The sequence below is a fragment of the Salvelinus fontinalis genome, chromosome 21 (genome assembly GCF_029448725.1).
Source record: "Salvelinus fontinalis isolate EN_2023a chromosome 21, ASM2944872v1, whole genome shotgun sequence".
NCBI classification, from domain to species: Eukaryota; Metazoa; Chordata; class Actinopteri; order Salmoniformes; family Salmonidae; genus Salvelinus; species Salvelinus fontinalis.
Window position 1 is genome coordinate 46,038,806 of NC_074685.1, and position 25,169 is coordinate 46,063,974.

The window sequence follows — 25,169 nt, forward strand, 5'->3', positions numbered from 1 at the left end:
CACTCATTACTGAGTGGATGGTATCGTTTTACAAACAGTGGTTTTGAGATAAAACGGCCATTCACTGTTATGCTGGGGCTGGGTGTCCATTGAATCAGGGAATCCGTCCCAAAACGCAATGCTTACCTCTGCCCCCTCCCGGTTTGGTGATACATTTCGAGTGGATCATGGTCAGTGTTGACTTCCCCACTTCCCCTATGACATGGGAAATCTACAACTTAACTGATGCTTAACCCTTCTGCTTTGCAGAAAAAAATGAAGTCCATTGTTGTATGGGTCAGATTGACCCGCACAGTTTAAACACACTCTAGACAGTCAAAGAACCAAGTAAAAACAGCCAAAACTCTATTTTATCTTGTCAGACCTTTCAGAAAAAAGAAATAAAAAAACATTTAATTTCAAAAACTCTATATTTAAGAACTATTTGTTAAACATATTTCCTTTCTCACAAACAAGCATTTTCTGTTCGGAGCTCATTGAGTGTCTATGTCAGAAATCTGCTGCTCTGGCACTGAGAAGGAGAAGTTTGGGAAAGCTCATTTTCACCCAAACATAATTATAAATGTGCAACTAGAACCAGTCAAAACAAAATACTTCAAAAATACTTGTTTATTTTGGACTTGTGCAAATATCTATACACATAAAAGCCTCCAGGTCAAAATGACCCACAACATCATGTTTCTATACAAAATCTACACAGACATTCCACAACACATCTGTGTGTCCACATTTTGAAGTTAGGTTCATGACCCTAAATGAGGAAAAATTATTTAATTTCATGGAGAAAAAGAGAGGTTAACTAGTATTTTTAGACAACTCAAAAGTGGAAATTGGTCAAATTGACCCGCAACATAATAGGAGGGTTAAGGTAGTCTAAAGTACTCCACGTGTACTATGACGCATGTCAAATAACAACACAGAACTCCAGAAGGTATCCTACAGGCTACCAAGATCCTAGGAATATACATCTAGGGAAATCTAAGATGTTCAACACAGATAGAGAAATATGAAAAGGCCAACCGATGTCTAGTTCTACCTCTTTCGCAGTGTGGCATACGGCACTAACCATCATTCAATCAGATACCATCGTGGGCACGGACTACACCTCCTACTTAGATCCATGGATCTCTTATCACTCTAAACAGGGAATGTCTCCCAAGGTCCTTTACAAGTTCTCTACTACAATCCGACCCCTACTGTCATATGCTCCCGCCTCAATTATCGTATGTTTGTCTACGCCGGACCCACTCACCTAAATTGGACCTAATCCACCGCAGGACTGAGCGTTTCCTTTTCAGCACCATTCCAGCCTGAATAGCTGATGATGAACATGTATTGTATTGATGTATTTTTTTGATTGTGTTTTGTTATTATGATTTAGTTAGTGTTCCCAATTTTCATATCTCAAATGTAAGTTGAACTCCCATTTCAACTTGTTGCTGCCACTTCTACAATGCCTCGCCGAAGAACAGTTAAAAGAAGATAAAAAATCTTTTTTTTGCGCATTCAACGCGCGCACTGGCCAAAAAGGTCACGTGGTTGCAAATTGTCAAACACGGAAGTACAAAATTCGACAATCAAAAAGCTTAGCTAGGAAATGAGAGCATGGAGGGATCTAAATATTAAAATATCGATCAATAAAATCGCTGAACGAAAGGAAATATAGCTACTTAAAGATTTTTGCTAAAGAAAATAATTAAATTATTGTAAATGTATTGCTAGATAGCAATGGATATCGGTATGAAGTTTATCTTCTGCACTGATAGCTAACGTTAATTATAGCTAGAGAAAATTAGCCCGCTATTTTGAAACAGACTTGCTTTTTCAATTTCAAGAGACTAACTAGCTCTATGGTTCAAATAGCTAGCAATCCAGTGTGCGTTTATCTTATGATAATTATCATTTCACCTCGTTATTAATCCGCTAACGTTAGATTGCTGAGCCAAGAAGAACAAGTTCAGATAGTTGCAATGACTGCTGCAGTGTTTTTTGGGTGTGCGTTCATTGCGTTTGGGCCAGCGTTTTCCCTATTTATTTTCACTATCGCCAAAGACCCATTGCGAGTCATCATTCTAATTGCAGGGTAAGCTATTTATATTATTGTTGATAACTTGTGGATTTGTTATTTACATTTGGTTTGACAAATGATAGACCTAGATCAGTGGTTCCTAACTTATATATTTTTGTAAAGTTTTTTTTTAAGTAGTAGTGTAACGCAAAAGGTGCAATTTCGAAATGGGGTAGTGAATATATCAAGGTCCCTTTGCTGTAGTAATTTTATCAATGAAAAATGGCCACCTAAATGTATCCCTAATTATTAACATTAATTACATCCATAAGTACAAACACTCTTTTGAAAAATGTATGTTAAATTTGCCATGATACGTTTTTGGAGTGAAAATATTCACTGGTGTGCTTCATTGCATCAACAATGACAACTGTTTCTCTCTCTCTCTTCAGGGCCTTCTTCTGGCTGGTGTCCTTGCTGCTGTCCTCTCTGGTGTGGTTCATAGCCACAAAGGCCACCAATGCCCAGGACCTGACCCTGCAGAAAAACCTGCTCATATTTGGCAGCATTTTCTCAGTCATACTGCAGGAGGTGTTCCGCTTCGCATACTACAGGCTGCTCAGGTCAGCATACACACATCTCATTCTCTTGCTGTCTTTATCATGCTATCTCACACTGGCAGGGGTACTCAACTCTTACCCTACGAGGTGTGGAGCCTGCTGGTTTTATGTTCTACCTGGTAATTAATTGCACCCACCTGGTGTGCCAGGTCTAAATCAGTCCCTGATTAGAGGAGAACAATGAAGACTGGAACTGGTCCAGAGTTGAGTTTGAGGGCTCTATGTCTTGTCTGTCTTGCTGTGTGTCTCTTTCTTGGCATGTCTCTCACTCTCTGTCTGTGTGTCTCTCTCTGTGTGTCTTGCTTGCTGAAGTCATACAAGCACATCTAGGATCAGTTTTGCCTTTTAGATTATAGTAAATAAGATTACATAAACAGGATGGACCTGATCCCAAGACCCTACTCTGTGTGAATGTGAGTCCTAGTCTATTAAATCCATTATAAACCACATCAAATCAACCTGTACATATTACCTCAATTACCTCGACTAACCTGTGCCACCGCACATTCACTCTGTAACCGGTACCCCCTGTATACAGCCTCACTACTTCAGTTTATTTTAGTTAATACTTTCTTAACACTTATTTTTCTTAACTGCGTTGTTGGTTAAGGGCTTTTCACTGTTGTATTTGGTGCATGTGACATAACATTTGATTCCTTTATACAGCACATTTCAAACATGGAATGCAACATAATGTGCTTTCACAGGAAAAAAACAAATAACAACATTGAAAATAAATACTGAAATATTTACAACACAACAAACGTAAGAGGGGGAAAAAAATGAAATAATAATAAAAAATGAAAGCCTAAAAAGCACATCTCTTTTAAATATGTCCACAGTTTTGTTCCCCCTCAGGTTCTCTTGCAGGCTGTTCCAGAGGCTGGAGGCATAGTAACTAAAGGCTGCTTCTCCATGCCTCTTGGTCCTAGGCTTTGGGAGAGTTAAAAGACCTTTGCCTGAGGAATCTACTGGGTACATAACTTAAAAGCATGTCTGACATGTATTGGGGTGCACAATCGTGGAATCTTAAAAAATCTTAAAGATCTATTCTAAAAACAAACTGAGGCAGCCAGTGCAGAGACCTTAAAACCGGTGTAATGTGTGCTCGTCGTCTGGTCTTGGTCAGTACCCGTTTTGCAGTTGACCAATGGCTTTCTTGGGTAGACCAGCCAGGAGAGCATTGTAGTAGTCAAGCCTGCTTTTAATAAAAGAATGGGAGTCTCTCTGTTTCAGTCTGAGAGAGAAACGGCTGCACCGTGGCAATGTTCCTCAGTTGGTTAAAAAGCTATTTTGTTCACATTCCTAATGTGTGATTCAAAATTGAGTTCAGAAACCAAAATAACACCTAGGTTTTTTACCTGGTGTTTTGTCATTATTGCCCATGAATTAAAATATGCTCCCAGATTCTCTCTATGCTTTGGCTCCAACAATAAGTCCCTCTGTCTTTTCTTGATTCAGCTGCTCACTATATGTCTGCTGCAGAGAGACGAAAGAGCGTGAGCAAATTAGTTTTGATCTGTCATGGAAATAAGGTGTTAAGGTGTTAAACATGTTGGCTAGTTATTTAAAAAGATGGAGAACAAGCTATAGGATGAAAAATACTGACATTTTGGTGCCGGTACAGCTGACTAGCGCTAACTAATGCTACCTACAGCAGCGTTAGCTACTTGGCGTCAAATATCGAAATATCCCCCCCACCACAAAAAAAAATAGTTTGCGATGTGTAACAGTATGGATTATTTCCCCCCTTCACTATGACTTAACAGGCCTGCCCAGGTATCAATGTCCCTAGTTAATGTACAACCAGGGGACTATTCACTAGGAAGCTAACAGGCTCAACAGGTAAGGGACTTACCCGAATTTGTCCAATAAGAAACACTTCTTTTAGTTTTTTTTCTTTGCAAATCGGTTTTCCTACGCTTTGCATGACCATGGATGAGGAAGCTCTGGTGCAGTATACATGTCAACATCTTTGCCATTTTACAGCGTCCAAAGTTATGGGGTTGTCATAAATCCTGTTAGTGTGACTTCTAACCGGAGAATTCTCAGACTCCGTGTTTTTAATAGTCACATGTACAGGGTTGCAGGTGTGATTGCAGGATACAGTGAAAATCTTGTGCTTGAAAATCTGCAATGTTTTATCGGAGCTCAAGGCGGGTCACCCTCTATCGGCGCCATACTTATCCATCTTAGCCATATCTGACTACAAAGTAAATACTCATCAGTACAAGTTGTATGTGTGGTCTTTAGGCTACATTGTTACTTTTTTCAGAACACAAAAACACTGATATTTTGTGATAAAGTTTCCACTGTGTTACTGCTATTAACATCTTCTTTCCACTGTATCATCAGGAAGGCAAATGAAGGACTGGCAGCCATCAGTGAAGAAGACGGCCCTGCCCTTTCAGTCCGAGAAATGGCCTATGGTATACCATTATCTTTACGTTTATTTACTTTAACATATTAATTAGCTAATTAAATACTTAATTAACTGATTTAAATGTGTGTGTGTGTGTGTGTATATAGTCACATGACAGACGGCTATCATCTTACTTGGCTTTAAGAACACTTCCTCTTTATGTTGTATTACCACTGTGGGCCAATCGGGTATGATTTTAGAAGTGCATGTAGCCTATCATTGTCAGCGGAATGCTAGGTGATATGAGTTTGACTAATCCGCTGGCTGGTGCTCAACACTGAACTAATCTTACCCTCTACCGCTGTGATTGTTGACAGGTGAACCCAGTTAAAGATTCATAACCGTACTAAACTCCCATTAAACCTCAATATTAAGTATTTGTTATTTCATACACCCATGTATATCTGTATGGTTCTTTTGATCTGGACAACTAATATGGTTACTTCTAGGGCAGTCTTTCTAAGGAAATGGCAATGGCCCGTATTTATGGTCATGTACCTTGGCATTGAGGCATAAAGTGAGTCGGAGCAAGATTACAAATGTCTTCTCTAATCAGATCTTTGTGTTGTTAGCACAATAAAACGTACCCAAGACTGCATAATTCTCTGTTGATGTGCAAACACTCTTGAGACCTGCTTGTCTAAATAACACACCAACGAGGTGAAATGTCAGTGGAAGCTCACTGTAGTGAACATTATTGTCGGTTTTAGATGTGAATTAAATTATTTTTGTCATTAACATTGAGAATGTATTTATTTTTCCACAATAGGAAGATTTAATGCTACAAGAAACTCTCTAAAATCTCTAGCTTGACAACTTGATCAAAATGTCACAGAAAATACTCAAATGTTTATTATATACTGCATGTCTAGTCATTGACTGTGATGTTGGCCTAGCAGTTGACTATGTTGGCCTAGCAGTTGACTATGTTGGCCTAGCAGTTGACTGTTGGCCTAGCAGTTGACTATGTTGGCCTAGCAGTTGACTATGTTGGCCTAGCAGTTGACTATGTTGGCCTAGCAGTTGACTATGTTGGCCTAGCAGTTGACTATGTTGGCCTAGCAGTTGACTATGTTGGCCTAGCAGTTGACTATGTTGGCCTAGCAGTTGACTATGTTGGCCTAGCAGTTGACTATGTTGGCCTAGCAGTTGACTATGTTGGCCTAGCAGTTGACTATGTTGGCCTAGCAGTTGACTATGTTGGCCTAGCAGTTGACTATGTTGGCCTAGCAGTTGACTATGTTGGCCTAGCAGTTGACTATGTTGGCCTAGCAGTTGACTATGTTGGCCTAGCAGTTGACTATGTTGGCCTAGCAGTTGACTATGTTGGCCTAGCAGTTGACTGTGCTGATGTTGACTATGTAGGTCTAGCAGTTGATTGTTTGTCTATCTCTACAGTGGCTGGACTGGGCTTTGGCATCATGAGCGGAGCCTTCTCCATGATCAACACTCTCTCTGACTCTCTGGGCCCAGGGACAGTGGGCATGTTTGGAGACTCCCAGTACTACTTCATCACCTCGGGTAAATGAATCACTAACCTTTGATCTTCATCAGATGACACTCATAGGACTTCATGTTACTCAATACATGTATGTTTTGTTCGATAAAGTTCATATTTATATTTAAAAAATCTCAGTGTACATTGGCGCGTTATGGTCAGTAGTTCCAAAAACATCCAGTGATTTTGCAGAGAGCCACATCAATTTACAGAAATACTCATCATAAATGTTCATAAAAATACAAGTGTTATACATGGAACTTTAGATAAACTTCTCCTTAATAAATGCAACCGCTGTGTCAGATTTCAAAAAAGCTTTACCGAAAAATCACACCATGCAATAATCTGAGTACAGCGCTCGGAGACCAAAACAAGCCAAACAGATATCCGCCATGTTGTGTAGTCAACAGAAGTCATAAAAAGCATTATAAATATTCACTTACCTTTTGATCTTCATCAGAATGCACTCCCAGGAATCCCAGTTCCATAATAAATGTTTGATTTGTTCGATAAAGTTAATTTATGTCCAAATATCTCCTTTTTGTTCGCGCGTTTAGCCCAGTAATCCAAATTCATGATGCGTGAGCAGACAAAGTCAAAAAGTTCCGTTACAGTCTGTAGAAACATGTCGAACGATGTATAGAATCAATCTTTAGGACGTTTTTATCATAAATCTTCAATAATGTTCCAACCAGAGAATTCCTTTTTCTGTAGAAATGCAATGGAATGCAAGCTAACTTTCACGTGAACATGCGTGGTCAGCTACTGGCACTCTGCCAGACCTCTGACTCAATCCCCTCTCATTCGCCCCCACTTCACAGTAGAAGCATCAAACAAGGTTCTAAAGACTGTTGACATCTAGTGGAAGCCTTAGGGAGTGCAACATGACCAATATCCCACTGTATCTTCGATAGGCAATGAGTTGAATACCTACAAACCTCAGATTTCCCACTTCCTGGTTGTATTTTGTCTCAGGTTTTTGCCTGCCATATGAGTTCTGTTATACTCACAGACATCATTCAAACAGTTTTAGAAACTTCAGAGTGTTTTTTTTCTATCCAAATATACTAATAATATGCATATCGTAGCTTCTGGGACTGAGTAGCAGGCAGTTTACTCTGGGCACCTTATTCATCCAAGCTACTCAATACTGCCCCCAGCCATAAGAAGTTAAAGTACTTGAATTTGGCAATCTGAAAACGTACTGGAATTATAAAAAAAATCGGACATTTTCTCAAGTTGGTACTTGAATTAAAATGAGAGGAGAACAGAAAATGATAAAATATGGTAATATGTATTGGTCTTACGAATTCATTTCTACCGAGTTTTATTTTCTCACGTGTTTTGCACTCTGGTTGTCAGGCAAGCATGCTCATTCCACTCACACTGCCACTCAGCCAGGCAGGTACAGAACTGACTGATTAGGCACTGATTGCTAAAATGCCAGGCAAATGTAGATTAAATCTTGCCTTTTGTGCGTATGGAAAGTTTCTGGGATAATTTTTCAGCTCATGAAACATGGGACCAACACTTTGCATGTTGTGTTTTTTTATATTTTTGTTCAGTCTAGTTAACCTACTTTTTTTTTTTTTTTTACTGCTACATCACTGCGCCCGCGATATTGCGCTAAATCAAGCGGCAGCCTTGCTCCTGCCATTCTGGTGGACGTTCACATCCACTTCTCCTCACACAGCCCACCCGCCCTTCTCCCGACCGGCGACACCACTAAAGCTGCCAGTCGGACGCAAGACGTTTTTTCGTAGCTATTTAGTAGTAAAATCCTGAATGCACAGTAAAAATACAATAGTCGTTAAGCTGTAATTGTGTATTAATGTGAATAATGGTGTTTTTACCAGTAGGCCAATCAAATGTTATGTCAGATGCGCCGAATACAACAGGTGTAGACCTTACAGTGAAATGCTTACTTTACATGCCATTAATCAACAATGCAGTTTTAAGAAAATACCTATAAAACAAGTAAGAGGTAAAGAGCAGCAGTAAAATAACAATAGCGAGGCTATATACAGGGGGTACTGGTGCAGAGTCAATGTGCGAGGGCACCGGTGTTGAGGTAATTGAGGAAGCATGTAGGTGGGGGGGCAGCAATGTAAATAGTCTTGGTAGCCAAAACTCTGCTCGTCACTACTCCAATTACACCATCAGTACTGACTTACTACTCATGTATGTAGTGAAACACGTATTATTAAGTAGAACTTACAGGGTTACCTGTTTTTTTCACGAGGTTGTGGCGATACTGCCATCCGGTGGTGACTAGAAACAATTGCATAATAGGAACTATTACAAATTGATGGTCCTGGAAAATAAATATTAGTGCTTGAAAAAGTACTTAAGTCCTTTAATTTGACTTGCCACTGTCTGTACGATCACTGGTCTGTCTGGCAGCCTTTATATTCCTGTGGAAATTCCTCATAATCTCTACTTGCTGTATACTGTCTACAACCAAGCCTTGTATATCTTTGCAGTCATTGTGTGCTTGTAATGAATAGACAAGTATAGAATAACTTTTGCACACTTAACTTCTTTAGCACAGGACTTATGAGGAAAAACATGTAAAAGGACTTGAGTACACACTTTGTGTACTAGCAACAAAACAAATGAATTGTGACACTTCTGTGACTGATGACCCCTTTGACCTTTGCTCCCCCTGTAGCCCTAATGACCCTGGCGCTGACGCTGCTCCACACCTTCTGGGGGGTGGTGTTCTTTGAGGGCTGTGAGAGGAAGAGATGGTGGGTGATCGCTGTGGTGCTCTGTCTCCACCTGATGGTCTTCAGCCTGGTGAGTGTACGGACACCCACACACACACACGGACACCCACACACACACACGGACACCCACACACACGGACACCCACACACACGGACACCCACACACACGGACACCCACACACACGGACACCCACACACACGGACACCCACACACACGGACACCCACACACACGGACACCCACACACACGGACACCCACACACACGGACACCCACACACACGGACACCCACACACACGGACACCCACACACACACGGACACCCACACACACACGGACACCCACACACACACGGACACCCACACACACACGGACACCCACACACACACGGACACCCACACACACACGGACACCCACACACACACGGACACCCACACACACACGGACACCCACACACACACGGACACCCACACACACACGGACACCCACACACACACGGACACCCACACACACACGGACACCCACACACACACGGACACCCACACACACACGGACACCCACACACACACGGACACCCACACACACACGGACACCCACACACACACGGACACCCACACACACACGGACACCCACACACACACGGACACCCACACACACACGGACACCCACACACACACACACGGACACCCACACACACGGACACCCACACACACACACACGGACACCCACACACACACACGGACACCCACACACACACACACGGACACCCACACACACACACACGGACACCCACACACACACACGGACACCCACACACACACACGGACACCCACACACACACGGACACCCACACACACACACGGACACCCACACACACACGGACACCCACACACACACACGGACACCCACACACACACACGGACACCCACACACACACGGACACCCACACACACACGGACACCCACACACACACGGACACCCACACACACACGGACACCCACACACACACGGACACCCACACACACACGGACACCCACACACACACGGACACCCACACACACACGGACACCCACACACACACGGACACCCACACACACACGGACACCCACACACACACGGACACCCACACACACGGACACCCACACGGACACACACACACACGGACACCCACACACACACAGACGGATACACACATATGGACACACACACACACACACGGACGGATACACACACATATGGACACACACACACACACACGGACGGATACACACACATATGGATACACACACACACACGGACGGATACACACACACACACACACACACACGGACACACACACAGGGTTGGTTGTTTAGCGAAAGAAAATGATGCGTGCGCAGCAGTTGACTTAGATTGTTGACAACATGTAAACTATATTTTGTCTCCAAACATAAATACATTTGCACTTGTTCTCTCAAATACATTGTTACAGTTGTTGGTCAGCTAGCTGGCTAATTTTAGCCATATTAGCATTTCACATGAAATCAGTCAAAACGCATCAAAACAAGACATGGGTATCAATAGCAAGATACGAGCTGAAACGAGCCCCCTACAATTCCCCACATGGCGGCAGCTTGTCATTATTGCTAGCTGTCTGACCGCTCAGATTCGTGACGTTGTCAACCAACCTGTCTGTCGCCCATGCCATCATGAGTTGCACTAGCATGAATCAGTCACAGGAGGGAGTTGTTAGCTTATGTTTAAAAACTCTATACCTGACTGTATTGTCCATTTCTTCTTTTAAGCAATTTGACAAAAAATACAGCTAAAGACTGAATGAGTTAAAGTTTGTCTTATTAATTTCAGAATTTGTTGAATGGATTCCTCATGAATCCTAATTCTGTTTCTATTACATATTTTATATGATAAGTTGTGCATAAATGAGACTGGCAATACATTTTTCTAGAGATTGACACACCATTTTTAGAGGACCATGTTGTAGATGAACAATCTCCTCCAGTCTCACAAAAAAAAACAGCACTGTATTCAGACCACAGTGTCACAGAAAGATAGTCATTCATTATATACATGCTAATGATTTTGTAGCGTTTCTTGAATGTATGGAAGACACTATGTGTGTCCCAAATGACACCCTATTCCCTATATAGTGCTCTACTTTTTACAAGGGGGCCCCGGTGAAAAGTAGTATACTATATAGGTAGGGAACAGAGTGCCATTTGGAACGTAGACACTGTGTGTTGGGCAATAGGGGAGGAGGGGGGGGGGGGGGCTTGACCAGAGCCTGGACATGTTTCCAGGACACTGCACAGGAATGTTCTGTTCTCCCTCTATAAGGGATTGTACTCATACAGGGGGAGGTTTTAGCATACGCTTCCCCTCCCCCAATTCTAACCTTAACCATTAGTGGGGGGGGGGGGGGGAATCAGCGTCGCTAGGGGAAACTTCACCCTACACTGATTCTACTGCAGGCACCGTAGGCTCTCGTTTACCAAGGGTTACTGAGCTCATTATATTAATGCTACTACTACCTAGGTGATGAGTGTGGTCTGGGGCTCCAATCAAAATTGTTCTCCTGTCAAGCTTAGGACACTTTTTGTCAGACACAGAGAAAAATGGTTAATGAATAACTTCTGAATAAATTGTGACTTATGATTCTCTGTTTTATCATCCTGAGTGGCATCTGCATTCATGAAGGGAAAAAAGCAGTAGATTTGTATTGCTTTTATGAATAATGTCCCAGAATATGTTTAAAGTCTCTGCTCGTAGTAGACATGCATTTGGTGTTTAGCTAATAATCTGTCATGTTCAGTAGGGGGTAAATGTTTTTTAAACCGAGTGAACTCTCAATTACGAACAGGTTTTCATTTTCCATTGCAAAACGTTTTGCTACGCGGTGCCGTAAGTGAACACAGCCCTGATTTTTCTTGCATCTGGTTTTCAGTCTCTCATGGTATCTCTCTCTCTTTCTCGGTGCCAGTCTCTGTTGAATCCGTTCTACGTGGGCAGCATTCTCCCGGTCTACGCCATCATGCTGCTCATGGCTGTCTGGGCCTTCTTCTCCTCCGGAGGCTCCCTGCACAACATAACTCTTCTCTGGACGTGTAAGACCCGCCTCAAGCCTATCTGATACAGCAGCTGTACTAATCCCTGGGTCCTGTTCATTAGGCACCAAACTGAAGAAAACTTCCTGAAACCGGGAGGGACTACCTTTTAGTTGTCTATTAAGAAACCCCTCGTTTTTGCTTGCAATATGTTTTGTAGCGGTGTTCCCTAATGAACACGTCTCTGTGGTTATCGGTCTAAAGGCCCACTTTGTTTGCTGATTGTCACTCCAGTGGAGCATTGGTAGAGGATATGTAGTTAAACAGATTAGTTCCATCTCCTTTCTGCTGCTGCTCCTCCCCAAGTCATTGTTCTTGGTCAACTTGCCTTTGTAAAATAAGGATTCATTCAAATATAAATGAGTCACTTGGCTGAAATAAACAATGATATCATTGAGGTTATGTTCATGTGGACTGGCACTCTTCTTGTAATTTAGAATGTACCTCTATTGGTCCATAAGAGTGGGCCTGATGACACCGCTTTTATACCTGCATAATACATGCAGGTCTCCTTTGTAGAAGAGGTCTTCCGACCTCAAAATAGCGTCATTAAAATGCCCTTTCTACTGAATTGAATGTCCACGATCACCATGGTAATATTTGACAGATAGGTGATTGGTGCAGTATATGAACCATATAAGTCCACAGCAGGTGAACCTTTTATTAAGTAGAGCTATAAAGTAGCATCGACGCACCAAAGCGTGGTGGATCCTCTCAACTGGTCAAGAGCAGATCAAACCCTGTTCAATTTGGTCGTGGTTGGTCACAGGTTCTATAGTCAGGTGGCGATAAGACCACGTGTTCATCTGTGACCCGCCAGTCATCAAACATGCCAAGCTTGTGACTTACTACCTAAGCAGCATAACTGTATCAGGTCAATGTCCTCTCAATTAGAAAGTACTTCTTGACCCCTACCATACTGAAGTTATTTTTGTCTGTTTTGCAGGTAGGAAAAGTAACACGGAGACGTCGTCATAATTCACATTCCATGTTGATCTCGCAGAGGTCGAAGGGCAATAGGAGCTTCTATCGCTGCAGTGCTGTGTACAAACCAAAGCCGCCAATCAAGAGACTACAGTCTCCACATCAACCAATCTCCACATAATATGGATGGGCTGAATCAGAGCTCAGAAATCAGCACTTCACTGACCTATGGAGCTGACCAAGGGAAATCCTTCATACTGTATATAGCTTGAATAACACTAGTTTACACACACTTAGGCATGTGTAAGCTTTTTTCAACGCAAGGAAACAACCTTTACATTTAAAAAAAATGTACGTTTTGTTTCTTCGCAGATTTTGCTTTGTGTGGACTTTTAATCAATCCACTCCTTTGCGTCTTATTGATCTTTGGTTTACTGAATTTTGATTCGTTTTTTTTTTAAGAATGATCATTTGTTAATGTAATGCGAAGGGCAGAGCAGCACAAATCAAATGTTATTTGTCATGTGCCGAATACAACAGGTGTAGGTAGACCTTACAGTGAAATGCTTACTTACAAGCCCTTAATAATCAACAATGCAGTTTTAAGAAAAATACGTTAAAAGTACAAACAATAAGAAATTAAAGTAACAAATAATTAAAGAGCAGCAGTAAAAATAACAATAGCGAGGCTATATACAGGGGGTACCGGTACAGAGTCTATGTGCGGGGGCACCGGTTAGTCGAGGTAATATGTACAGGTAGAGTTAAAGTGACTATGCAACAGACTGTTGGTTCTGGTCAAATGAAGATTCTTCACCAGGGATTCCTTAACTCTTTTTGTACCCTCAACCCCATTTCAATTTTTATATTTTACATTTTAAATCACGACCCACCAATTTTTTTTTTAAATGATGTAATCAATGGACAATTAACTTTTTTTATTTGGCCTATGATAGTCTTACACATCAGTGTGGCAGTATTTTTGACTGTATTTTAATCTGAAGACCATTTGGTTTGAATGGACTGAAATGTATTAGGAAATGCAGAACATCAGCCAATAATGTTTGATCTTCTGTGTATAAAAGAACCTTGGAAGAACACTGACTTAACCCCGGTTCTATGAACCAATCACCAATTTGCGATCGTGACCCCAATTTTCAAATCCCCTAGTTTGGGGAAACCCTGTTATACACACATACAAAGGTATGCAACTTCACTATATTATGCATGATCTGCCCTGGCAGACGCTGCCACGTGTAGGACACAAGTACACATCACAGGAGGTTGGTGGCACCTTAATTGGGGAGGACGGGCTAGTGGTAATGGCTAAAGCGGAATCAGTGGAATGTTATCAAATACATCAAACTAAATGTTTGATGCCATTCCATTTTGCTCCATTCCAGCCGTAATGAGCCATCCTCCCCCCAGCAGCCCCGACTGGTACACATTATGTAAGGTATTTTAATGTTTTTCTTATGCAAATAGAATGATCGTGTTCTTGTCGTTTTGCAAACGACCTTGATCCACCAAATACAGGTGAAAAAGATGACTGAATCATATTCACTAGACACTAAACGATGCGGGACTACCTGAACCAATAAGAAACTATTTTTTTCTACGGTGTGCGCTAATGAATATGACCGTCTTCTAATAGTATTATGACTGGTCAGTCACTAAACGGTGGCCTTTTTTACTCTATAACTGAGTGGTTATAGAGTAAAAATTATTATTACTACCATCGGCAGCAATACCATAGAGTTTTGTATCTTTTTTTTAAACCTCTGGGTCCTCACAAAGTGTCTCAGAGTAGGACTTCTGCTGATCTAGGATCAGTTTTGTCTTTTGGATCATAATGAATAGGATTAAATGGACAGAGAAGACCTGATCCCAGATCAGCACCATATAGGCCCTTGGGTTTTTAAAGGCAATTTCCATTTGAGCCGACATGCAGCGTTTACCGTGAATGCGATCTCTGGCGAACAGCAGGAACGTTGCCTTTTAAAAGCTGCGTTGTCTAAAACCTGTGATTTGATTGACCCTTGTAAATTGACCTTTTTTTATATTTCACCACAAAAGCTGCTCGGCCAAGTGTCTTGGACGATACTTGTTAAGATGCCAGCTTGTTGGATACAGCGTTTTATAAACTGGGTGGTTCGAGGCATGAATGCTGATTGGCTGACAGCCACGGGTATTACAAAACATGTATTTTTACTCCTCTAATTACTTTGGTTACCAGTTTATAATAACAATAAAGCACCTCGGGGGTTTGTGGTACATGGGCTCTGCTTTGCGCCGTGCCTAAGAACAGCCCTTAGCCGTGGTATATTGGCTATATACCCCCCCCTCGTGCATTTTTGCTTAAAAATAGCCTTTCCACTCTATCGTGTTGGCCAGCTCTGGTATTTTCTTTTCGCACTGACTGGCCTTTCAAGCACGGTTCCAGCCACTATGATCGGTTTAGTGTGAAAGGGAATTGGTCTTGATGTTCCCATTTTGAATGGCTCCAGTTAGTTAGGATCCCCATTGGCCAGTTACTCCATTAAACCCATCATTTCACCAGCTTTCCTAATGAAAGAGCTGAGATGGGCTCAGCTCACCACAATACATTAAAGTCTTTGCAGTTTATTTACTGTTGATGGTTGACAGGGTTTTCTAATATATCATTTCAATAACTATTGATGGACGGCAGGGTTTTCTAATATATCATTTCAATAACTATTGATGGACGGCAGGGCTTTCTGACATATACAGCCACGTCAATGCAGGTCCTCCATTGATTTCATTATGGTAGTATTTTTTTTTTGATGGCTTGCTTTCTGCATACGTACCCATGTTGTATTGTAAGTGTGATTGGCGGGTGCTGTCTTAGTACTGGGGGGGGGGGGGATTAATGGTTTGGTAGACTTGCTCTGTTCCAGGGTTTATCAGTCAAGCAATGGAGAGGTGCCAAGGTCTTTTTTTTTTATTGCGTAGTTTGGTTGGTGAGCCATTGTTCAGCCAGAAACCTTTGCCAACCGCTAGGCACCAGCTCAAACACGCCAGCAGTACAATTTGTGTCCCAAACATCACCCTGTTCCTATGTAGTGCACTACTTATGACTAGATCTTTATGGGCCCTGGTCATAAGTAGTGCACTATAAAGGGAATTGGGTGACGTTTGGGACGTGGTGTAAATCAAGAACCGTGTTCCTGACTACGCTGAGAGATGGCAGCGCTACCTCGTTGTGATGTCAAACACACCAGCACTCACATTGTGGACAAATCCCACTGACGCACTACTGGGGTAGTGAAGGGCGATCCAGCACTCCTAAGATTGTGCATATCTACAATGGTTTTAAAAATCCCTGACACGTGGCATATGCCGCCATAATCTTTCCAATGAATGTGTTTTATTTGTGTTGTAAGTGGTGGTCCTACTCACCTCTGTGTAGGAGTGTTAGTGGACAGCGGGTCCCCAACAATTGGCAAGTCACACCAAGCGGATTGTCAGGAAATGGATTGCACCGAATGTCCCTTATTTCATGTTGTTGGAATTCCAGCACATTCGCTGTCGTTGTTTTGTGCTGATAACATGTTGGGAAGGCAGAAAAAAAACTGGGAATCTACCTCCGAAGAATGAGGGAGAATGTCTTATTGTATTGTCTGAGTTGACTCAATTTCCAAACATCTGTATTTAACTCTGATTATACTACTTCCTATTTGATTACCTAAGCCACCTAGCCATCTTTGCATGTGAATTTCTCATCATTGATGCTTATAGGGATTTTGATCAATTAACTATTATGATCCTATAATGGTGTAAAGAATGTATCAACAAATCTGCCAAATGGGAATAAATTCTGACAGATCATGCTTTTCTTTTTTAAATTAAGATGTATTATCTGAGCTTCGTGTTGTGCATATCATTGACAGGACTCCATTCCACATAATAGTAAACTAATACTGTAGCTTAAGTATGGGCTGGTTTTCCAGACTTTTTACATTTTTTTATTTAACCAGGCAAGTCAGTTGAGAACAAATTCTTAATTACTGCCTACCCCTCCCCTAACCTGGACAGGCAGACCAAGGTTCAACCTACTCCTGGTAGTTAGTCTTGTCCCATCGTTGCAACTCCTGTACGAACTCGGGAGAGGCGAAGGTCGAGAGCTGTGCGTCCTTTGAAACAACCCAGCCAAGCCGCACTGCTTCCTTAACACAGAAGCCAGCCGCACCAATGTGTCAGAGGAAACACTGTATACCTGGTGACCGTGTCAGCATGCATTACACCTGGCCCACCACAGGATTCACTAGTTCACGATGGGACAAGAACATCCCTGCCGGCCAAGCCCTCACCTAACCCGGACGACGCTGGGCCAATTGACCATGGATCAATCGCCCCATGGGTCTCCCTGTTGCGACAGAGCCTGGACTCAAACCAGGTTCTCTAGTAGCACAGCTAGCTCTGTAATGCAGTGCCTTAGACCACTGCGCCACTCCGGAGGCCCCAACCTTGAACTTAAACATGAGAATAGAATGCTATTCACCCACTATTCATTTTGAGTGGAGGTCCAATAAATGAAAGCGGAGGTGTGTCTACAGATATGCCTTATTCTGACCATGACTTCATTCCCTCATAATTCCACCACCTTTATGCGCGAGGAAACCATGGATAAGGTCTAGCGAACCTAACAGTTCCAAGTGGAAAAAGCATCTAGTTAATTTTTTTCCCATGGAAATAACACTTTATCCGTACACTGTAATTTACAACTTGATGAGAGCTATTGATAGGAGCTAGGCAAATGAGTCACCCATTTGAATAAGGGAATTGTAAATATAAATGACAATTAGAACTTTCTCATTCTCAACTCCGATGGCTGGATTCCGCTCGGGCCTGATGGATGTTTCCCTGCCTTGTCATCTGTCCCTATTGGAATGGCCTGTGCTACCTGGAACTTGTCTGCCAAGGAAGTCATCTCCATCTGCTTCTCTTCCTCCATCTTGTAGTGGAGTAGACAGAGAACAGCAAGAAGAGTTTTCCAATCAGCGCTGGACCCATTTCTCATGTTGTGGAAATCGAAAGCAGCGGCATGCTGCGAAGCGGATGGGAGTGACTGCGAGAGGTTGGGAGATTGACATAAGGAATAGCTGCGCTGTGCTGGTGCCTGATTTACCTGGGCCTTCATCGCTGGGATTACCTGTGTCTGCGATGGCAGTGCTGTCTCCAACTACGCTGTCTCCAACTATGCTGACTCCAGCAGCGGCTTCGTCATCGAGTTGCCTCCTTTCCCTCTCTCAAATCAAATTTTATTAGTCACATACACATGGTTAGCAGATGTTAATGCGAGTGTAGCGAAATGCTTGTGCTTCTAGTTCTGACAATGCAGTAATAACAACAAGTAATCTAACCTAACAATTCCGCAACTACTACCTTATACACGCAAGTGTAAAGGGATAAAGAATATGTACATAAAGATATATGAATGAGTGATGGTACAGAACGGCATAGGCAAGGTGCAGTACATGGTATAGAGTACGGTATATACCTATGAGATGAGTACTGTAGGGTATATAAACATAAAGTGGCATAGTTTAAAGTGGCTAGTGGTCCATGTATTACATAAGATGGCAAGATGCAGTAGATGATATAGAGTACAGTATATACATATACATAAGAGATGTGTAATGTAGGGTATGTAAACATTATATTAGGTGGCATTGTTTAAAGTGGCTGGTGGTACATTTTTACATAATTTCCATCAATTCCCATTTTTAAAGTGGCTGGAGTTGAGTCAGTATGTTGGCAGCGGCCGCTATATGTTAGTGGTGGCTGTTTAACAGTCTGATGGCCTTGAGATAGAAGCTGTTTTTCAGTCTCTCGGTCCCTGCTTGGATGCACCTGTACTGACCTCGCCTTCTGGATGATAGCGGGGTGAACAGGCAGTGGCTTGGGTGGTTGTTGTCCTTGATGATCTTTATGGCCTTCCTGTGACATCGGGTGGTGTAGGTGTCCTGGAGGGCAGGTAGTTTGCCCCGGGTGATGCGTTCTGCCGACCTCACTACCCTCTGGAGAGCCTTACGGTTGTGTGCGGAGCAGTTGCCGTACCAGGCGGTGATACAGCCCGACAGGATGCTCTCGATTGTGCATCTGTAGAAGTTTGTGAGTGCTTTTGGTGACAAGCCGAATTTCTTCAGCCTCCTGAGGTTGAAGAGGCGCTGCTGCGCCTTCTTCACAACGCTGTCTGTGTGGGTGGACCAATTCAGTTTGTCCGTGATGTGTACACCGAGGAACTTAAAACTTTCCACCTTCTCCACTACTGACCCGTCAATGTGGATAGGGGGGTGCTCCCTCTGCTGTTTCCTGAAGTCCACAATCATCTCCTTTGTTTTGTTGACGTTGAGTGTGAGGTTATTTTCCTCACACTACACTCCGAGGGCCCTCACCTCCTCCCTGTAGGCCGTCTCGTCGTTGTTGGTAATCAAGCCTACCAATGTAGTGTCGTCCGCAAACTTGATGATTGAGTTGGAGGCGTGCATGGCCACGCAGTCGTGGGTGAACAGGGAGTACAGGAGAGGGCTCAGAACGCACCCTTGTGGGGCCCCAGTGTTGAGGATCAGCGGGGTGGAGATGTTGTTACCTACCCTCACCACCTGGGGGCGGCCCGTCAGGAAGTCCAGGACCCAGTTGCACAGGGCGGGGTCGAGACCCAGGGTCTCGAGCTTGATGACGAGTTTGGAGGGTACTATGGTGTTAAATGCTGAGCTGTAGTCGATGAACAGCATTCTCACATAGGTATTCCTCTTGTCCAGATGGGTTAGGGCAGTGTGCAGTGTGGTTGCGATTGCGTCGTCTGTGGACCTATTGGGTCGGTAAGCAAATTGGAGTGGGTCTAGGGTGTCCGGTAGGGTGGAGGTGATATGGTCCTTGACTAGTCTCTCAAAGCACTTCATGATGACGGAAGTGAGTGCTACGGGGCGGTAGTCGTTTAGCTCAGTTACCTTAGCTTTCTTGGGAACAGGAACAATGGTGGCCCTCTTGAAGCATGTGGGAACAGCAGACTGGGATAAGGATTGATTGAATATGTCCGTAAACACACCAGCCAGCTGGTCTGCGCATGCTCTGAGGACGCGGCTGGGAATGCCGTCTGGGCCTGCAGCCTTGCGAGGGTTAACACGTTTAAATGTTTTACTCACCTCGGCTGCAGTGAAGGAGAGCCCGCAGGTTTTGGTAGCGGGCCGTGTCAGTGGCACTGTATTGTCCTCAAAACGGGCAAAAAAGGTATTTAGCCTGTCTGGGAGCAAGACATCCTGGTCCGCGACGGGGTTGGTTTTCTTTTTGTAATCCGTGATAGACTGTAGACCCTGCCACATACCTCTTGTGTCTGAGCTGTTGAATTGCGATTCAATTTTGTCTCTGTACTGGGACTTAGCCTGTTTGATAGCCTTGCGGAGAGAATAGCTACACTGTGTGTATTCGGTCATGTTTCCGGTCATCTTGCCCTGGTTAAAAGCAGTGGTTCGCGCTTTCAGTTTCACGCGAATGCTGCCGTCAATCCACGGTTTCTGGTTTGGGAATGTTTTAATCGTTGCTGTGGGTACGACATCGTCAATGCACTTCCTAATGAACTCGCTCACCGAATCAGCATATTCTTCAATGTTGTTGTTGGACGCAGTGCGGAACATATTCCAATCCGCGTGATCGAAGCAGTCTTGAAGCGTGGAATCAGATTGGTCGGACCAGCGTTGAACAGTCCTGAGCGCGGGAGCTTGTTGTTTTAGTTTCTGTTTGTAGGCTGGAATCAACAAAATGGAGTCGTGGTCAGCTTTTCCGAAAGGAGGGCGGGGGAGGGCCTTATATGCGTCGCGGAAGTTAGTATAACAATGGTCCAGAGTTTTGCCAGCCCTGGTAGGACAATCGATGTGCTGATAGAATTTAGGGAGTTTTGTTTTTAGATTAGCCTTGTTAAAATCCCCAGCTACGATGAATGCAGCCTCAGGGTGTGTGGTTTCCAGTTTACAGAGAGTCAGATAGAGTTCGTTCAGGGCCATCGATGTGTCTGCTTGGGGGGGAATATATACGGCTGTGATTATGACCGAAGAGAATTCCCTTGGTAGATAATGCGGTCGACATTTGATTGTGAGGAGTTCTAGATCAGGTGAACAGAATGACTTGAGTTCCTGAGTGTTGTTATGATGGTCACACCACGTCTCGTTAATCATGAGGCATACCCCCCCGCCCCTCTTCTTACCAGAAAGATGTTTGTTTCTGTCTGCGCGATGCGTGAAGAAACCAGCTGGCTGCACCGACTCCGTTAGCGTCTTTTGAGTTAGCCATGTTTCCGTGAAGCAGAGCACGTTGCAATCCCTGATGTCTCTCTGGAATGTTACCCGTGCTCGGATTTCATCGACCTTATTGTCAAGAGACTGGACATTGGCGAGTAGTATGCTAGGGAGTGGAGCGCGATGTGCCCGTCTCCGAAGCCTGACCAGGAGACCGCTACGTTTGCCCCTTTTACGGCGTCGTGTAGCTTCGCCGGCTGGGATCAGGTTCATTGTATTGGGTGGAAGGCAAAACACTGGATCCGTTTCGGGAAAGTCATATTCCTGGTAGGAACGGTGGTTAGTTGACGTTAATCGTATATTCAGTAGTTCCTCCCGACTGTATGTAATGAAATCTAAGATCACCTGGGGTACCAATGTAAGAAATAACACATAAAAAAACAGAATACTGCATATTTTCCAAGGAACGCGAAGCGAGGCAGCCATCTCGCTCGGCGCCACACACAGCACACTCTCTGGCTCTGACAGGGTACAGCCTGCTGTGGGAGGTGTGGATCTATCGCCGGGAGCAGTGGGCGTACGCTATCCTGTATTTCGTGGGCCCGTGAAAGGTTCAACGAATTGTGTGAGTTGTAGGAATGGGCGGATTTGTCCATTCCCTTCTCCGGCCGTTATATTGGGCAGTTCAATGGTAAGAAATGTCTCAGTTCCTGGCGCAAAAACATTGTGCTACCCAGGAGCACGAGTGCAGGACATCAATAAGCTGCTCCCAAACATTTTAAACCAGCATCAGGATATTGAGTCTATTATAGTTCATGTGGGATTCAATGACATTGTCAAGGGCAGCTCAGAACAGTTGAAGATGGATTTTAAAGAACGAATTGGTTCACTACTTGACACCAACAAATTGTGGCATTCAACGGTTCAGCAGACTTTTAGCCCTCCATAACTGTCGACTAGACTATTGCAGCTCTGTGGGTGTAACATTTATTGACAATTCTGATACCTTCTGGAAACAAAGCTTGTTTTATAAGGAGGATGGGATCCACCCAAATCATTTGGGTTCCTGGATCCTTTCACAGCATTATAAGGCTGCATTGAGACAATGACGTATCAATGATCGAAGCCCAGCTCAGTTAATCCCTACCATTGTGTCGCTGAGTTGTCATAAAGCTTCAGCAAATGTACATAATACTAGAGGCATTGAAAGACACAATGTAAGTAACCTAATGTATGTCCCTCATACTGCCCTGAATGCCTCTGCTGATCCCACAGCTATTGTATACAGTAATCATGTGCCTATGAACCAGAGTGATACTATTAGCGCTGAGGTGGTATACCCTAGTAGGAAGTCCACTGTGTGCAGCTCACCCTGCACTAACATAAATAACATTAGCATTTCTACTTCTGCCAAGCTTCCCAGTAAAGCAATGAAAACAATCAAGCATCCCAGAAAAGTGCTAAAAATAGCCCATGTTAACATATGTAGCTTAAGAAACAAGGTTCATGAAATCAACAATTTCCTAGTAACAGATTACATTCATATTCTGACTATCTCTGAAATTCAATTAGATAATACCTTTGATGATACAGTGGTAGCAATACATGGTTATAACATCTACCGAAAATACAGAAATGCCAAAGGTGGAGGTGTTGCTGTTTATATTCAGAACCACGTTCCTGTAAAGCATCTCATGTTAAAACTGTTGAAGTAATAATGCTACAGGTTCATCTGCCTCACCTAAAGCCCATTCTGGTGGGAGGCTGCTATAGACCACCAAGTGCTAACAGTATCTGGATAATGTGTGAAATGCTTGATAATGTATGTGATATCAACAGAGAGGTATATTTTCCGGGTGATTTAAATATTGTCTGGCTTTCATCAGGCTGCCCACTCAGGAGAAAGCTTCAAACTGTAACTAGTTCTTGCAACCTGGTTCAGGTTGTGATCAAAACATGTTGATGATTTCATTCCTGTGCCATTTGTAACTACCCTGATAGGTTGACTAATATCTTTACTAATGCTGCAGAAATTTGCTTTAAAGCAGTATCCAAATCCATCAGATGAAGTGATCACAATAGCCAAATCTAGGAAAAGCACAGTTCCAAAGGCTGGGCCTAATATAGTATATAAGAAGTCATACAAGAAGTTATGTATTGATTCCTATGTTGTTGATGTAAAGAATATTTGTTGGTCTACGGTGTGTAATGAGGAGCAACCGGACGCTGCATTTGACACATTTATGAAATTCCTTATCCCAGTTACTAAAAAGCACGCACCCATTAAGAAAACGACTGTAAACACTGTTAAATCCCTGTGGATTGATGAGGAATTAAAAAATGATATGGTTGAGAGGGATGAGGCAAAAGGAATGGCAAATAAATCTGGCTGCACAACCGTGTGGCAAACGTACTGCAAATTGAGAAATCATGTGACTAAACGGAACAAAAAGAAGAAGAAACTACACTATGAAACCAAGATAAATTACATAAAGAATGATAGTAAAAAGCTTTGGATCACTTTAAATTAATTTTGGGAGAAAAAGGCAAACTCAGCTCCATCATTCATTGAATCAGATGGCTCATTCATCCCAAAACCCACTGATATTGCCAACCACTTTAATGATTCTTTCATTGGCTGGATTAGCAAACTTAGGCATGACATACCAGCAACAAACACTGACACTATAGATCCAAGTATAGAGTACCAGTCAAAAGTTTGGACACACTTAGTCATTCAAGGGTTTTTCTTTATTTGTACTATTTTCTACATTGTAGAATAATAGTGAAGACATCAAAACTATGAAATAACACCTATGGAATCATGTAGTAACCAAAAAAGTGTTAAATCCAAATATATTTCAGATTCCTCAAAGAAGCCACCCTTTGCCTTGATGACAGCTTTGCACACTATTGGCAGCTTCATGAGGTAGTCACCTGGAATGCATTTCAATTAAAAAGTGTCAAGGTAGGGTGGTTATACAGAAGACAGCCCTATTTGGTAAAAGTCCATATTATGGCAAGAACAGCTCAAATAAGCAAAGAGAAATTACTGTCCATCAATACTTTAAGGCCAAAAGCTCAGTCAATGCCGAAAATGTCAAGAACTTTGAAAGTTTCTTCAAGTGCAATCGCAAAAACCATCAAGCGCTATGATGAAACTGACTCTCATAAGGATCGCCACAGGAAAGGAAGACCCAGAGTTACCTCTGGTGCAGAGGACATGTTCATTAGAGTTCAAGTAACAGACACATTTCAACATCAACTGTTCAGAGGAGACTGTGTGAATCAGGAGTTCAGGGTCGAATTGCTGCAAAGACCACTACATAACATTTTTTATTTTATTTCATCCTTTATTAAACCAGATAGGCTTGTTGAGAACAAGTTCTCATTTACAACTGCGACCTGGCCAAGATAAAGCAAAGCAGTGCGACACAAACAACAACACAGAGTTACACATGGAATAAACAAGCGTACAGTCAATAACACAATAGGGGAAAAAACTGTGTCTATATACAGTGTGTGCAACTGGCGTAAGGAGGTAAGGCAATAAAGAGGCCATAGTAGCGAAGTAATTACAATTTAGCAGATTAACACTGGAGTGACAGATGTGCT

The 25,169-nt window shown here is 42.9% G+C and overlaps 1 protein-coding gene across 1 annotated transcript; it reads left to right on the plus strand.

Annotated features, from left to right (window-relative positions):
• The first annotated feature begins 1,537 nt into the window (after positions 1-1,537).
• Positions 1,538-17,150, plus strand: zgc:114200 (Gamma-secretase subunit Aph-1b-like). The gene is made up of 7 exons (XM_055875500.1): positions 1,538-2,083; positions 2,461-2,631; positions 4,984-5,057; positions 6,449-6,571; positions 9,220-9,347; positions 12,252-12,375; positions 13,322-17,150. The coding sequence occupies exons 1-7, from the start codon at positions 1,971-1,973 to the stop codon at positions 13,351-13,353; spliced, it is 765 nt and encodes a 254-aa protein (XP_055731475.1). The 5' UTR covers positions 1,538-1,970; the 3' UTR covers positions 13,354-17,150.
• Positions 17,151-25,169: the final 8,019 nt, after the last annotated feature.

What these genes read in the sequence shown, in the direction of transcription:
- zgc:114200 (XM_055875500.1), top strand. Translation starts at nt 1,971, where the DNA reads ATGACTGCTGCAGTGTTTTTTGGGTGTGCGTTCATTGCGTTTGGGCCA. An exon ending in AGTCCGAGAAATGGCCTATG is followed by an intron (nt 5,058 to 6,448) that starts GTATACCATTAT and finishes CTATCTCTACAG; the next exon opens with TGGCTGGACTGGGCTTTGGC. An exon ending in GTACTACTTCATCACCTCGG is followed by an intron (nt 6,572 to 9,219) that starts GTAAATGAATCA and finishes CTCCCCCTGTAG; the next exon opens with CCCTAATGACCCTGGCGCTG.